Here is a 15,321-nt window from a genome sequence, read left to right as displayed (position 1 = left end):
TCAAAATATGAGCAAAGTGGGTGAGAATTGGAGATGGTGTGCTCCCCCAAGAGAGTAAGTTGGCACTTGTATCAACTATTTTAATACATTTGTCCTCGGACCCACGGTTGTCAAAAGTGGGAGTTCCAAAGATGTTCATGCAGTGTCATTTATAAGACAAAAAAAAAAAAATAGGGGCGCCTGGGTGGCTCAGTCGGTTAAGTGTCCAACCTTGGCTTGGGTCATGATCTCACGGTTCATGGGTTCAAGCCCCGTGTCAGGCTCTGTGCTGACGGCTCGGAGCCTGGAGCCTGCAGCCGGCTTCAGATTCTGTGTCTCCCTCTGTCTCTGACCCTCCCCAACTCACACTGTCTCTGTCTGTCTCCCTCTCTCCCTCTCTCTCAAAATAAATAAACGTTAAATTAAAAAAATAGGCCATCTGTAAAGGGAGTGATTTGATGAATTATGGTATATCTTTTCACAGAGTATTCTATAGTTCAAAAAAAACAAGCAAAAAGCACGGATGTAAAAGCTTATTCATGATAATCATCAAGTGACTACATCTGTATCGATATACATACATACGTACACATATATACCCTTTACATAGGATATGATTATCTCGAGTAATAAAAATAGTGAGAGAGAGAAGATTTTATGTCGTGGAGATTTCCAGAAAGAGCCACAGGAAACTGCTATCAGAGCGCAGTTCACAAAAAGATAGAGGCATTCATTTTTCACCTTTGACCTACTTGAAACATTTTTCATAACATGCATGTAAATGGCTTCTCTATCTCTTTTGATGGCAGACATTTCAGTTTCTACTGTAATAGTGGCTGAACTGATGGTTGAGTCGGCCGGGAGGGTTGCGTGGGGCAGACTCAGTTGGCAGTATCTTCTAGATAAAGCAGAGCTCTGTCGTGTGGCTACAGGAAGGACAGGGAGACCCCAGGACCACGGGGACAGCCAGTGTGGCGTTCTACCTCAAATAGGCTGGCTGAGGACGGCCGAGTAGCTGAGCACGGCCAAGGGCATGCCCTTCAGAGCAAAGGGCTCAGCGAAAGGGCTGAGCAAAAGGGCTACGGAGTGCTGGCTGACAGGGTCCCCGATGCCCGGGAAACCCGCGTTCCTTCAGGGCTCAGCCAACTCCTAGAACGCCTGGAAGGCTGACCTGGGCATCGGTAACAGAAATACCTCTCTCCTAAGTGCGTGAGTGATGGATTCGTTAAACCCTGAGGGCAACATAGCGGAGTTAGTGCTATTATTTCCCTGCCTTACAGAGGAGGGAACTGGGGCAGAAGTCAATGAATGAATGAACGAACGAATGAATGAATGAATGAATGAATGAATGAATGAAGCTACCCAAGGGTACGTACCCTTGCAAAATGCCTCTGTGGAAGAAAACCACGTGTATCCCAGAGTTGCAAGGAAGGCAGGCAGATGCAGGGGCCCCCAGAGACCAGGTCAAACTTCTGTGCACGTGACCAACAGGGTTCTTGGGAACCCACACGTGGACCCCAGGTTCCAAACCCCTGTTCTGTGGGGTTTTCCAGATCTAAGAGTCCAGGATTCTATGTGCATGAAAAGGGGGGCATTAGGATCCCTGCTGACACGGTGACCTGGGAGCGCTCTGGGCCAGCCGGGACGTGTTAGTTTAGGCAGAACAAATTTGTATCAGGTCATGTCTCTTTGTTCCTGGCAGAGAGGGGTCACCTGCCCGCCTGCCCCTCCACCTCGGCAGTGCTTTGCCTAATTCCTGTCCCCGCACTCCGGAACCTGCCACTGCCTCCACATACACACGGCACGGCTTTGCGCCTGGCCCTACATGCATACGACACGGCTCCAAACTAGGGGTCAACATCCAGGAACAAGGCCTCTGCTCTCTCCTATTTGCCTCTTGCCCTCTTCGCCAGGACGAGCAGTGCGCTCTCCACTGTGTGCTCCTGACTCCCCGGCACACTCTGCTGTTTACCAGATCAAAGCGAACCGAGGGGCCGGCCACGGTGAAGGCCACAGGTCTGTCGAGGGGCACCCACCCCTAGCCAAACTGAGCATCGTCCAGAAGCAGGGGCAGGCGCGGGTTGAAATTTAACCTTCGGGATCAGGGGGCTGGGTGAGCTTCTACAAAAAGAGGTAGGCTAACCCCGTTCCACGATCGTCCAGACCAAAGTGAGAGCTTTGGTAGGAAGATCGCCCTGTGTTTACGGGGCTCTGAGGGGAGCAGTTTGAAGATGTTGAGGACCCCGGTGTTGGGCAGGAGCCTTTGGAAGTCGTCCGATTTCTCCGTCTCCGTCAAGCGGATGTGGGGGACCCCCCGCAGTCATCCGCTGAGGCTGGAGCGAAGGTGCTCACAGGGTCCTTGTGTGCAGAGAAATCAGACTGATACTGGTAAGTGGGCCCTCAGATTTCCCCAGGTGCACTTTGATGTTTGGCTAATTCTGTCGCGTCTTCCAAAATGAGAGGCGTTAGAACCGGCCTGCTGGGGTTCAGGTTCCCAGTCTGTCTCCTTTTCCTGTGGGTGAACTTGGACAATTCCTTTAAGCTCTGTTCCGCAGAGCCATCAGGAGGGCGAGACCCTCAGAAGAAGACAGTTAGCAAGTGCCCCCTGGGATGGGTTGTTACTAGGACCGTCCAGCCCCCTAGAAATTAGCCCCGCCAACCAGTCCCAGCCAGTCGTTTGAGCTCCAGAACCCCTCAGGCAGAGACCATTCTCAGCAAACGTGCAGTAAACACATTATCCAGGGGCACCTGGGTGGCTCCCTCGGTTCAGCGTCCCACTTTGGCTCAGCTCATGATCTCACGGTTTGGGAGTTCGAGCCCCGCGTGGGGCTCTGTGCTGACAGTTCAGAGCCTGGTGCCTGCTTCCGATTCTGTGTCTCCCTGTCTCTCGGCCCCTCCCCCGCTCATGCTCTGTCTCTCTCTGTCTCTCAATAATAAATAAATGTTAAAAAAAAAAAAAAAAAAAACACATCATCCAACCAAAGACTGCCCCAGGTCAGCCGCACCCTGACGGCAGTGTCCTTAACATTCTGCGACCTCCCTCATTGTGGGTCTCAGATTTCTTCTCTGTCCAAAAAAAAAAAAAAAAAAAGGCTGGCTGATGAGATCACTTCTGATTTTCATTCCTAAAATATCCACGCCGTCCAGGTTGGCCAGTGGGAAGAGCTCGGGCTTCTTCTCGGTGGCTCCTGAGTGTGGTCACTCGGGACGAGTGACTCTTGTCAGAGGTGAGAGCGGGGCCGGCTGCTTTCGTGCCCCCTGAGCCTCAGTCTCCTTGTCTGTAAAATGGGAGGAGCGCCTGTCTCACAGGGTCATGCAGACATGGAACCACGTGCAGAAAGCCCGGTGCACAGTGGGCTCCCCGCGAACGTTCCGGACTCGGTCTCGGAGTGGGTGCCCGGGATGGCAGCAAGGTCGGCACCGGGAGCCGGAAGTAAAACACTGGGCCCTGCCCTGGACCTACCTGTAAACTTCAGACCACACGGAAAGGCGCTCACACCTGACCGGCCCCCGAGCCCAGCTCCCAGAGGCCACCGCTAGGTGTGCTTCACCTCTGACGCTTTCCTCCACGCACAGGAAATGGGTCCACGCATTCACAAGGCTTCTCGCCGAAGCAAACACGGACCCCACTGGACATGTCGATCTGCACCTGGGTGTTCTCGACTCGACGGGAGACATCCTCACAACCTTCCCTTCCTTTACGCTTGGTGTGACCGGGACGGACATCAAGCCCCCTCGACCGGAACCCTGGCCCCGCCACTTCCGGACCCCTCGGCAGGTGCCTTCCCCCCTTGACCCTAGGAAATCACAGTACTTATCACACGGCGCTGTGGGAGGCAGAGAGGAGGCCGGGGATGGACCGGCCTAGAACGTGGAACCACGTCCCAGGCACTAACTGTTGTTACTGTCACTTGGGCATGGATACCTCCGTATTTAACCACTTCCTTTTTGGGGAATGTGAGGTGGGCTCCGATCTCTAACTATGACCAACCACATCCTCGCACATCCCCACACCCGTGTGCAGGACAGAGTGACGTTTTGTGTCAACTGGTCTTCAAACTACCTTCAGGGGAACCCCAGGGCTCCACGGCGACTTCAGAACGCCACATTGGACAGTCTCTTCCGCCAAAGGAAGACTGGAGCTTCCTGAGAGGTTTGTGCCTCATGTTAGCGTCTTGTGCGTCGGTATTTGGCAGAACATTTCCTTTGGGGGATAAAGAGAGTTTGTTACTAAATACACCGCCCGCCCCCCCCCCCCCCAGTGTATTATCGGGGGCCGGGGGCCGTTCCAGGAGCCCCTGGGATTCTGGAAAGAAGGGATGGAACTTTATGTAGACTGTTTTCTCCTAAACACGCATAGCTACAGAAAGTTTAATCTGTAAATTTGGCACAGAGGTGAACAACGGGACCGATGATAAAACAGAAAACCGGAACGTCGTCGTCAAAGTAACGTCACCGCGGCCTTACCGCACTGTCCTCACTCTGGCGATGACGTGAGGTGATAAAACGCCCAGGCGATGAGGTGAAGCGGGATGAGTGGCCGAGCCTTAGGCCATCAGTGACCCGGTAGCACGTGAGAAGCGGGATCGTCCGCTGCCCGACTGCGGTTGACCGCCAGCTGCTGGAACCGCAGGCAGAGAAACCGCGGGTCAGGGGACCTCTGTGTGGCCGAAAGTCGCCGGTGGCTCAGCCTAGAGAGAACACTGACAGCGTTATAAAATGTTCCAGAGTCATCTCAATCCCACATTCCCTGGCCACGCCCCGGGACCCACGGGAGCGACCTTTCGCCGAGGGAGTGCGTCCCTTCCCCAGGCCAGATTGGTGACATCCGTGCTGGTGGGAGCATTGCACCCTGGCCATGGCAGACGCGGCCCACGCGGGCCCTTCGGGGCAAGTTCTCGGACACGTGAGCTGGCACCTGTGGCTCATACATCCGCGAGGCTTCCCGGATTTGGCTCAGCCGGGCGGCGGGGCGGGTCCAGATCCGTTCAGTGCGTCCTTCCTGGCACTGAGGCTGGTGCTTGACCCACGGCGGGAGGGTTGAGTCAGCGAGAAGAAGATACCGAAGATACCGCATTACTTTTATCACTTCCGTCCGCAGAGACCAGACTTACTTTGCTGCGCGGCCCTCGCCCTTGAGGCACACGGCCGCCAGGAACAGGCCCTGGGAGCCCGTTCAGGATCCAAGCCGCCTCACCTCATGGTGCGCGGTCATGAGCAACGCCCTTTCACTGGGGACAGAGACTGTGTGCACGTGGTTGGCAGCCCTGTGTGCAAATGTAACACGTTGAGGGGGGGGGGGCACGGACTTCCTGTGACCCTTGTGGGCTGGAGCCCCAGGGTGGGGGTGGGGGCACGGGCTTCCCGTGACCACACTGTGACGATGACCGCGGATCCAAAGCAGATCAATGCCACGCGGGAAAGCCGGTTTTGGGGGGAGGGTTCGGCGAGGAGATGAAGCGAAGGCCCCGCATGCAGGGCCGGGGTTGGGCTGCTGGGCATCTGGTGGCCCCCGGGCTCCGCGTTGGGCCGGTTTCCAGACACCTGGCTCCTCTGGGGCCCCGTTTGTGACGAGGCCACCTGCCCTGAGGCACCAATCACTCCAGTGCATCAGTGGAGGCCTTCTCTTCCTTCTCTCTATCCCAGGGCACCCCCTCTGGAAGGGCCCCGTCTCTGCGCCGGGGGGCACCCGGCAGTCCCCCATCAACATCCGCTGCAGGGACAGCGTCTACGACCCGCGGCTGAAGCCTCTCATGGTCTCCTACGCCGCGGAGAGCTGCCTCTACGTCTGGAACACCGGTTACTTCTTCCAGGTGGAGTTCGACGACTCCACTGAGGGGTCAGGTGAGCCGGGGCCGGGGCCTGTCACAGCCAGGCTGCGGGGTGGGCGGAGAAGGGGACCGGGGCTTTGCTGACGCGTGGTGTTTGGGGGCAAAGAACAGAGGCATCTCAGCGTCGCAGGGCAGGGAGGCGACGCTCACTTTAAGGATTATGACGCCCACGCCCGACCCTTGCACGGCTTTACTGCACATCCTGGGGGCCGGTCGGGAAGAAACGATGTGCCAAGAGAAACGCACATGTACGGCAGGTCACAGAGGAGAGCGGAGCAGGTGGGGGAGAGAGGCGCGGTGGGGGCGGGGCCCGCAAGCGGAGGCAGAATGAAATTGTACCAAGGCCGGGGCAGGCCGTCCAGAGCCGGGCCCCTCGCTGGTCCCTGCCCAGAGGACGCCCGGCGGCTGTGAGGCACAGGGGGCGGAGCAGGGACTCCGTGAGCTCTGGGAAGCTGCCTTCCACCCCTGCTTTCCGTCGGGACTGCCGCCGGATTCCGTCTGGCCTTCCTTCAGCACCTGCCGGTATCGCCATAAACCCTGTTTATGCCGCACGCCCGTCTTCCTTCTGGGAGCGGGGGTTGTCGCGCGGACGGGCAGAGGGTGCTACGCGGCCAGCCCCCAGTGGAAACCTTAGGCAGCAGGCCTCTCCTCGGCTTCCCTGGTGGATGTGACTTCACACGTGTTGTCACGGCTCAATGCTGGGGGGACTCGGTGTGTCCCGTGTGACGCCACGAGAGAGGGCTCTGGAGGCCGGCGCCTGGTTTCCTCCAGACAGCACGGTCTACAGAACGTGCTTGCGTCGTTTCGCTGTAATAAATCTTAGCCACGCGTACGGCTCTACGCTGAGTCTTGGGAGCGCTCGAATCTGGGGACCCCCGGCCCAGCCCCCAGTCCCAGGTCCCTCGTGGGCCAGCCCTCAGCCCATCCCCTTCCACCCACACAGTCATCTTACTTCCCCATCATCGCCCTGCGAGGACGCCAGCCCCAGGAGGGCAGGACCTCTAGTTTATGCTGAGCGTCGCAGCTGCTCAGTAAAGTGATGGATGAACCTCGAATGAGGAGTTAAGGGAGCAAAGGAGCCTCAATTCTCCCCTCGGGAGTGGGGAGCAGGGCGCCCGCCTCAAAGGCTGTTGGAGGAAGAAACGAGGCCTGCGCAGGGAAGCCGTCAGCGGCTCACGGCGTCGCACGGACCAGCTCCCCAAGCAGGCTGCTGCCACCTGCCCTGGCTGCTGACCTGAGTCCGCCTTCCTGGGTCACCGGCAGCAGGACGCCGGAGCGGGAGCTTGCTCGCGGCCTTGCCCTCACGCAGGGCGTGCGGAGCCTTCGTTAGAGCCGAGCGCCGGCCCTACACTGTCAGTCTGCTCCCGCCGTCACCGGGAGGTGTCAGCCCTGCGTCCTGGCTCTGTCCTGACGCTGATTCTGTGTCACCCGGCCTGGAAGTGTGCGAGCAGCCGCAGCCCCCGCTCCGGGCGCCCTGAGCCACGTGCAGCCCATGTGCCGGCCTTCCGGGGGCCCCGGGAGAGGGTCTGGATGGTGAGCGGAGGCCCAGCCTCAACCAGCCTGCCTCCGATGGACGGAGCGGCTGCGGGGTGGGGGCTTCTCCAGGTTGGTCTTCACCGTGACCCTCGGGCACGCCTCTCACATGGCGTTCGCTGAGGCCGGCGGGGGCGGGGGGTGCGGCAAAACGCCAACTCTGGCCAAGGCACGCACGGAGGAACTTCTGGAAAGGATGAGATGGGCTCAAAGGAGAGAAGGGGAAGCTGTGTTCTCAGACCCTAGAAAGCACCGGAGCTGCCCGGCACAGTGATGTGTGTACTCACGTACTCAGTGGGCCACCTTCTGTGCCCTCGCTGGTCTCTTCCAAGTCCAGAGTCCCAAGAAACAACTAAAATTGAATTTCCAGGTTCAATGTGGTTGTACCATTTTAAAAAATTTTTGTGCAGCAACTTTATTGCTTTTGTTTTTTTAAAACACCTTTTTTAATGTTTATCTTTGAGAGACAGAGACAGAGCGTGAGCAGGGGAGGGGCAGAGAGAGAAGAAGACACAGGATCCGAAGCAGGCTCCAGGTTCCGAGCTGTCGGCACAGAGCCCGACGCAGGGCTCAAACCCGTCAACTGTGAGATCATGACCTGAGCCGAAGTTGGACGCTAAACCGACTGAGCACCCAAGTGCCCCGATTTATTTTGAAGTAAACTCTACCCGCAATGTGGAGCTTGAACTCACGACTCCAAGATCAACAGCCTCATGCCCTACTGACCGAGACAGCGAGGTGCCCCTTATGCAGCAAGTTGAAAAGACGGAACAAAGAATAATAGTTTCGGAACTTTTCGTTGCTTGGTTATTAGTTATGTGAATGTAGTAATAATTTTGGGAAAAACAGATATGGTTGTGGATGAGTTCCTCTAGAATTCATACTCCTCCCGTATAATTATTATGTGCAGTTATGGGTCTTACTGATATCTACATAGGTTTATTTTCCTTTCAGTCATAAAATACAAAAAGCTTCGACGGTCACTTAGGACTCCCGCCTGTGTATCGTTAGGATACATTTGACAGAAATTGTTCAGATTCCCAGGGGAAAGGGTGTGGTGGCTGAGCGTGGCACCTCGTCAGTGGCTGGTCAGTGGAGCACCTGTAACGCCGAGTGATAGCCTCACCGAGACCACATGCTCCGGGAAGCAGTGGTCCCAGGGTAAATTGCAATGCTTTTTCTAGAAGGTGGAAGCTTTGCCGCACAGACAAGTGAACATCCTCTTTCAAAAGTACCTCCAGGGGAGCCTGGGTGACTCAGTCGGTTAAGCGTCCGACTTCGGCTCAGGTCATGATCTCGCGGTCCGTGGGTTCGAGTCCCGCATCGGGCTCTGGCCTCATGGCTCGGAGCCTGGAGCCTGCTTCCTATTCTGTGTCTCCCTCTCTCTCTGTCCCTCCCCCGTTCATGCTCTGTCTCTCTCTGTCTCAAAAATAAAAACGTTAAAAAAAAAAAAAAAAAGTACCTCCATCCAATGGATAACAGCATGGCCCTAAGCAGACACCACAGCGGACAGCGTCTGCCTCCTCATTCTCCTCAAGAACAGAGGCCCAGAGACGTGGCTCATTCAAGGTCGAGTGCGGTGAGCGGAGGGTCAGGTTCAAACCCAGTTCCTGCTGCTTGGAAAGCCCACTGGAGTCACCACATCCGCTGTTTGCTGGAACCTTCTCCTCGGCAACGCTTTGCTTACAGAAACTTGAGTACTCCTGAGGATTGCTGAGATGGGTGTTGGCTCCCATTTGACAGATAAGAAAAATGAGGCACAGAGACGTCCATGGCCAGAAGTCACAGAGCCCGACGGGATTCTGTGCTCTCCAGAGCAGGGAACTTCACAAGCGTGACCTCTCTCTGGGAAAAATCTGCACCCCACATCCACAGAGGTCGGGCATGAAGCCAAGGTGCTGACCCCACGTGGCACATGGGGAGAAGATCCTGGGCTCATGGTCAGGTCCCCAGAGAGCCAGCAGCTGCTCAGGGTGCCGGCCAAGCCCACGCCCGACTGCCCTGACAGGTGATGCTTCCAGGGTGAGGTTGTTGCCATTATTTCTGTATGGGAGTCTTAACAGCACCTGTGACTTGGGCTCTAGATGTTTCTGAACCCCACGGGAGCTCAGGCTCAGGTTCGAGGCTGGAGAACTAGGCTATCACAGGTCGTAATTATCCCCAGAGTCACAGCTCAAGGCCTCCTCTTGGTCAAGAATTTCAATCTCTGGAATTTTTACCCCAAGAGTAACTCAGAATTGGGCACGGCCAGCCCCGGCAGCCTCTCTCTGCTTCCGGGATCTGTCCCGGGGCGGGCGTGCGACCCCGGTCAGCCCGCTGAGCGCCGGAGCTCCCCTGGGAGGCGTTGGAAGAGAATCCCTTCCCGCCTGTGTTGTGCGGGGGCAGCTGGGAGCCGGGCCCGCCGGTCTTCAGGGGAGAGCAAAGCCAAGAGCGGGGAGGAAACTTGAGGCCTGAGGCCCTTGTCGGAGCCTCTAAATGCAGCTGTGCCTGAGGCCTAAAGCAGCCCCCGGACCAATAAATCTCTCTTTTTGCTTAAGTCAGTTTGAGTAATGATAATTCCGCCCCTTGTTTCCCAGAGCCCTAATACAGAAGACCAAAAAAAGTGACCGAGTTGAGAGAGCAGAAATGGAAGGGAGTCCCCTGGGAACCGGCCGCCTCCCTCGTTTCGCTTTCTGCTCAAATGCGATGCGGGGGCAGCCTGGGTCCCTGAGGCCCAGGGCCGGGGGGACGCTGCACTTGACCCACAGAGGCGGGCGGTCAGAGCACGGGGCCTGGAGACCCCAGGTGGGTCCTCGGGGAAGCCGAGCCCAGGCAAGCCTGGCCAGCGGCGTGCTGGCAAGGGTTTGGCGCCTGGCCCTCTAGGGCTTGGGGGAGGGACCGGAAGCCATTGACAGCTTTGCCCGCTTGCCCTGGTGTAAATACTCCACTGAGGCACGGCCGGCCTCAGTCTCCAACAGTCACTGATCCCAGGCGGGGAGGAGAACTCGGCCGTCTCCCAGGGCCCAGTTCCAGTCGGTCCCACGTGTCACTGTCCCAGGCCCTCCCCCCGCCACAGTCCCTGCTGCCTCTGAGCTCTCGTGGGCTCTCCAAACGAGGCCTCGTCTGTACCGGCTAAGACCGTTGCACGTGGCAGAGACTCGACTCAGACTGGCCGAAGCGAACAAGGGGAAACGTATCGGCTCAGATCCTGAAAAGTCCGGGGTGTGGCTGAGTCAGGTGGCAGACGTCCCACAGAAGGAATGGAAAGAATGGAACGGAAGGTGGAAGGAAGCTGAATCCTCCCTGGGGCCCCTGCTCCGCTCTGGTGGGGTCATCCCGGGCCAGAGACGCACCTGCCGTTCTGGTTCCCCCTCCGGATTGAGCGGTTTGGAGCGACAGCGCCCCTGCCCCGGCGATCACAGCTCAGGCCCGGGCTGCTGATCCTCAAAGCCCCGCGTGGCGGCTGGAGCGCAACGCGGTGACGGAGGACGAGACCGCCCTGCAGCAAGGTGCTGTGCCCAGAAGAGAGGGTAGCCGGGGCTGGGAGGCGCACCCCGAGCTCTCTCCACCGGGCCTGGCATGCTTGCTGTTGACCCTGCACTGACCCCGGCCCACCCGAGTCAGGCGGCCGTCAGCGTTCAAGACCGTCGCGCCCTGATGCAGCCAGGCCTGTGCGTTGACCTGGGCCTGACCCTCACTTTCTGGCTTCTGCACCACCTTCTCAATCTGATCCAAAGGGACTCGCCACCCCCTCCCCCCCCCCCCACCGCCACAGACCGAAAGAATTATCTGGGTGTCTCTCTCTGGCCATATAAATTACTAGATAATTCCCCCCGTGGCTCGTGTCCACCCAGGCCAATCTGGTTTTACTTTACTTGTCATTTTCCCAAAAACCCAGTTTCCTTTCTGTCTCTCCTCCTCAATTTCACATGCCCCACACCTCCCCCCCCGCCCCCAGCTCGATTCCCAGGCTCTCTCCCTGTTTCCACATCTCCCGTCCTCTTTGCTCACCGCCACTGATAATTGGGAACTGCCAGGAGCAAAGGAAATGAAAAACGCAGCTGAAGACTGGAGCCCGTTAAAACACGTTTGTGGCAAGAAAATGAGAAAAAGGAGACAGTCCCACAACTCAAAAATAACACTGGATCGACGGCAAGGAAGTGCCCCACGAGCAGGAAAGGAAGTGAGCAGGGAAGGCACTCGCCGTAGAAGTAATCTTGCAGGATCTGTGATCGCTCAGGTTCCGTTATGCAAACAGGTGACCGCCAGAAACTCAGACAGAAACATAACCGGGAGGCTGAGGACATTCTCCGTCAGCGTGGAAGGGTCCAGCAGTTTTTTTCCAGAGGGCGAGGAATACTCGCGCTTGGAGATTAGCGCCAGCCAGGGATGATGTATGACAGGTGGAGACAGCAGGGCATTCCAAGGGATTGGAGAAGCAGCTGACGGCCCGGGCCCGGGGCCGTGGGGGCTGGTGCAGGGGCGCTGGAGGGAGAGAGCTTCCTGGGAGCAGAGGGAGCGAGGGAGGAAAGTCGGCAAAGGCAGGGCCCGTCGTCGGCCTCCTCTCCCCCCACACTCACCTCCTCTCCCGGGAAGCCCTCTTGCCCAGTCCCGAAGGACGATCCTTCTGGAAGGGGTGACAGCGCCCGCCCAGTCTGCCAGATGGGCGCCAGAGGCCGCGAAAGAGACGTGTGTTCAATGACCCATAGTCGCTGTTGCTGCTGGACGTGGCCGGGTGCTCCTCGTGTGGCAAAGCCATGTGCTGAGCGGGGTACAGCTTTTATCCCCTTTGATCCTCGCAATTACCCCCCCAAAATAGAAAATGTTCCCACACGTGGAGAGGGGACGCCCTTATCCAACATTCAGCCGAGAGCTGTTTCCAAACCCCACACTGTGCTTGCCGTCCACAGTAAAGGAGCCAGGGCTCTGCAGCCTCGCAGGGTAGAGACTGACGCCAGGGAGGCCAGGTGCCCTGCTGCCCTATCCCTGTTCCCACCCCGTGCACCTGTCTAGGGGAGTGGGGGGGGTGGTAGGCCACAGAGGGGAAATCGCCTCTGTCCCACGTGCTAGACCCGTGTCCTGTGGGGGCCAGGCCCCTGTGCTGCGTCTCTGCACCCAGAGGCCACACAAGTATTCCTGAAGGTGCAGGGGGGAGTACAGCATGGGGGTGAGGGGCCTGCTGTGGGGCAGAAAGAGAGAGAGAGGGAGAGAAGCCTGCGGAGCAGGCCGTCAGCTCTACCAAGTCGCCTAAACTCTCTGATCCTTGGTCCTCTCTGACCCTCAGTCTCCTCCTCTGTAAAGGGAAGGTCCGCCTGGCTCCTTAAGGAGGGCACTGGGAAGCACTTGGCGCTCTGGGAGCTGAATTAACAATTCGATGACAGTTGTTGCCTTTGTTCGTAAATGAAATGACCCAAGCGGGGCTCGGGCCATGTGCGCGTCTAACGTCTTCCACTAGGGGGAGCACGGAGACGGCGGAGAAGCCGCCGCCGGCCAGGCGGGGTCTGGCCTTTTCTGACCACGGGGGACTCTGTGTGACCCACTCAGCTGGCGGAGGGAGAAAATCTGGAACTGCAGGCGGGTCGGCGACATCCTGACGTGTGAGCTGCCCGTGTGGGGGGTCCCTCACTTGCAAGGACAGTGATGGGCAGTTTGAGGCGTCAGGTGCTAGAGCCTTCCAACGTCAAACGTCAAAGTGAATTTTAAGTCACTTGTAAAGTGGGGCCAACGACAGCCTTTTATCCCCCGAAGGACAGTTGGTAACCACGGCCAGTGCCAAGAGATCCCAGCTGGGCCCAGGTCCTTGAGCGCGAGGCCACTCACCACTGAGATAAGCACCCGGTGCACACAGCAGGTGCTCAGTGGACGTTGGCTCCTGGAGTGGAGGCAGGCCCGCCGAGCGGTGAGGTCTGCAGACTTCACTTCCATCCGTGGGGACCGTCAGGTGCGAGCCAGAGAAGCTGACTCGAGTCACACCAGCCAAAACGGAGCTGCCTGGAAGAATCCGGGGCTCCCTCCTGGGAAGGCAGGCGGGAGATGGGGCCCGGAGTCGGGTCAGGAACATGGCAGCAGGAAGCACTCTGCTATCTCTCTGTCCCCGGCATCGTCCCACTCAGGACCCGAGTCCCGGGGACCTTTCCACCTGCTGTGGGGGGCGAGGCGCCTGCAGGGAGGCGGGAGGTAGTTCCAAGCTTCTGCCCTGGGGGAGGAGGGGACTCCGGGAGGGGGTCCTGGGCCTCACGGAGAGGAGAGGCGTGTGGCTGCGCCGACCACAGTCCCGCCTTGATGGAGCCGAAATGTCCCGGAGCAGTTATCTTGTCCCGCAAATTTGTCGGCGGTCTATCCAGTTCGAGTTCTTTCCACCTTCGTTCCTTATCTATCTGCTGTCTCCTCCCTTGGTCCCTGGGCACGGGTATTGGGAGGCAGAGGCAGTCGTTTGTTTGCAGGTCAGGTGGAGTGTGCTTCTCCGGGCTTGCGTTCTGTGGTTCTCAGCGGGAACAAGAGCCTGGGAAGGCCCGAGAACCCAGAGCATCCTTCTGCCCTCTCCTCCTCCCCCCACCTCCTTGCCCTGCTCCAGCCTCCCCTCTCTCCTCCCTGCATTTATCCTTCTTTCTTTCTTCTCCACACACACCCTCCCTCCCCTGAGACTGACACTCATTTGCACAGGGCTGGGGCAGCCCTCCCACCCGCCCTCCTCCTCCTCCTCCTCCTCCTCCTCCCTGCATCTGTCCGGACCACCAGCTCCTCAGGCTTGGGAACAGATTACGTGCCCAGGGGCCGAGGGGAGCTCCCAGCCAACGTGGCAAGTCTGAGCCCCCGTCTGGGCCAACCCTCCCCGACCACTCCCGTGGGTCCGTCATGGCCTTGCCCTTGGTGTCGAGGGCAGTTGTCTGACAAAACGCTCCACTTAACGGGAGTCAGCCTGGAAATGGGAGGGGGGATCCTCACCGGGCCACCCGTCACATCGTAATGCCCAGTGTGGTAGCTGCCCTCCGTCGCTGGAACGCCGCTGACCGCTGCTTCTGAGGGGCACCCAGGAATTAATCGTTCTTGCTGTGCCCAAGAAGCTCCGGTTGGACGTTCGCGGCAGAGAGGTCATGCCGTGTTCTCTCGTCAAAGTTCCGGTAAGGACTCCGCGAGCCGGTGCAGCGCTGAGGGCCCAAGGCGCCGTCCGCCCTCGCAAGGACATCTCGAGTTGGGACGTACACGGAAAGGTAAATTGGAAAGGTGACCCACGTCAAGGGTGCTGAGTGCAAGCCCCCGCCCGTCCCGCACCCCTCCCTCCCCACGCGCCCTCCTCCGGCTGGCGCCCTCCCGGGAACCCTGTGTGGCCCTCAGGGCAGCAGAAGGAGGGGTGTGTGGGACAGAAGGAGATCTCCAAGAGGAAGAGGGCCAGTTGTAGAGAGTATGCAGAGCATGTGGCCTGGAGGGGCGTAGGGGGAAGAGGAGGAGGGGAGACCATCTGGGAGGGGACGGGGAGGGGGGAGGCCCCTGGGGGGCGGGGAGGAAGAGGAGGGACTTGCGAGGAGCCACGGGGAGGCCTCAGGAGGATGATTTTAGGGCCTTCTGAGCCAGTGGACCCCTGGGACACGTTCGGGAGAGGGGACACTGTCTGGGAAGGGGCTCGAGCCCACACCCAGGCACGTGTCCCCCCTTGCACGCCTTCCCGGGAGGACAGTTTGGAGTCAGGCCAGGGCAGTTGAGGAATCAAGCACTTGATGGCATTGGGGAAACCCCGCGTGACGCGTCTGCTTTTAAAGACGGGACCACTCGGTCTGTTGACAACAGTGCCCGGCTTGGCCTCTGCCGCACCTGCCCCTTCGCGCCCTGTGCAGACCCCACGCCGCAGCCCCTCGGCCTCTCCGTCTGGGCCGCCTCGGTGGTCTGCTCTCTCTCCCTCCCGTCCTCCCTGCCTCTTGTTGCTTTCTGCCTAGAATTGTTCTTTGTCTCCATCCTCAGGCCTCAGCGGAAGCCCCATTTCCTCAGGGAGGCCCGCTGTGGT

General features: G+C 58.7%; 1 protein-coding gene across 3 annotated transcripts in view; it reads left to right on the top strand.

Moving 5' to 3' along the window:
* Positions 1-401: 401 nt before the first annotated feature.
* The window catches only part of CA5A (carbonic anhydrase 5A), a 29,323-nt gene continuing 14,403 nt past the window's right edge, over positions 402-15,321 (top strand). For 2 of the 3 annotated variants that reach the window (XR_006300210.1, XM_043599851.1), the window contains exons 1-2: positions 409-2,367; positions 5,626-5,823. Coding sequence is in view for 2 of the 3 variants with exons in the window: in XM_043599851.1 (XP_043455786.1) it covers positions 2,211-2,367; positions 5,626-5,823 (355 nt within the window). In the remaining variant the exon portion in view is untranslated. Of the gene's footprint in view, positions 2,368-5,625; positions 5,824-15,321 lie in introns of all 3 variants that reach the window. The other variant, XM_043599852.1, reaches the window with a different exon arrangement.

Source organism: Prionailurus bengalensis, chromosome E2 (assembly GCF_016509475.1).
Source record: "Prionailurus bengalensis isolate Pbe53 chromosome E2, Fcat_Pben_1.1_paternal_pri, whole genome shotgun sequence".
Taxonomy (NCBI): Eukaryota; Metazoa; Chordata; class Mammalia; order Carnivora; family Felidae; genus Prionailurus; species Prionailurus bengalensis.
This window is presented reverse-complemented; position numbering and strand designations above follow the sequence as displayed.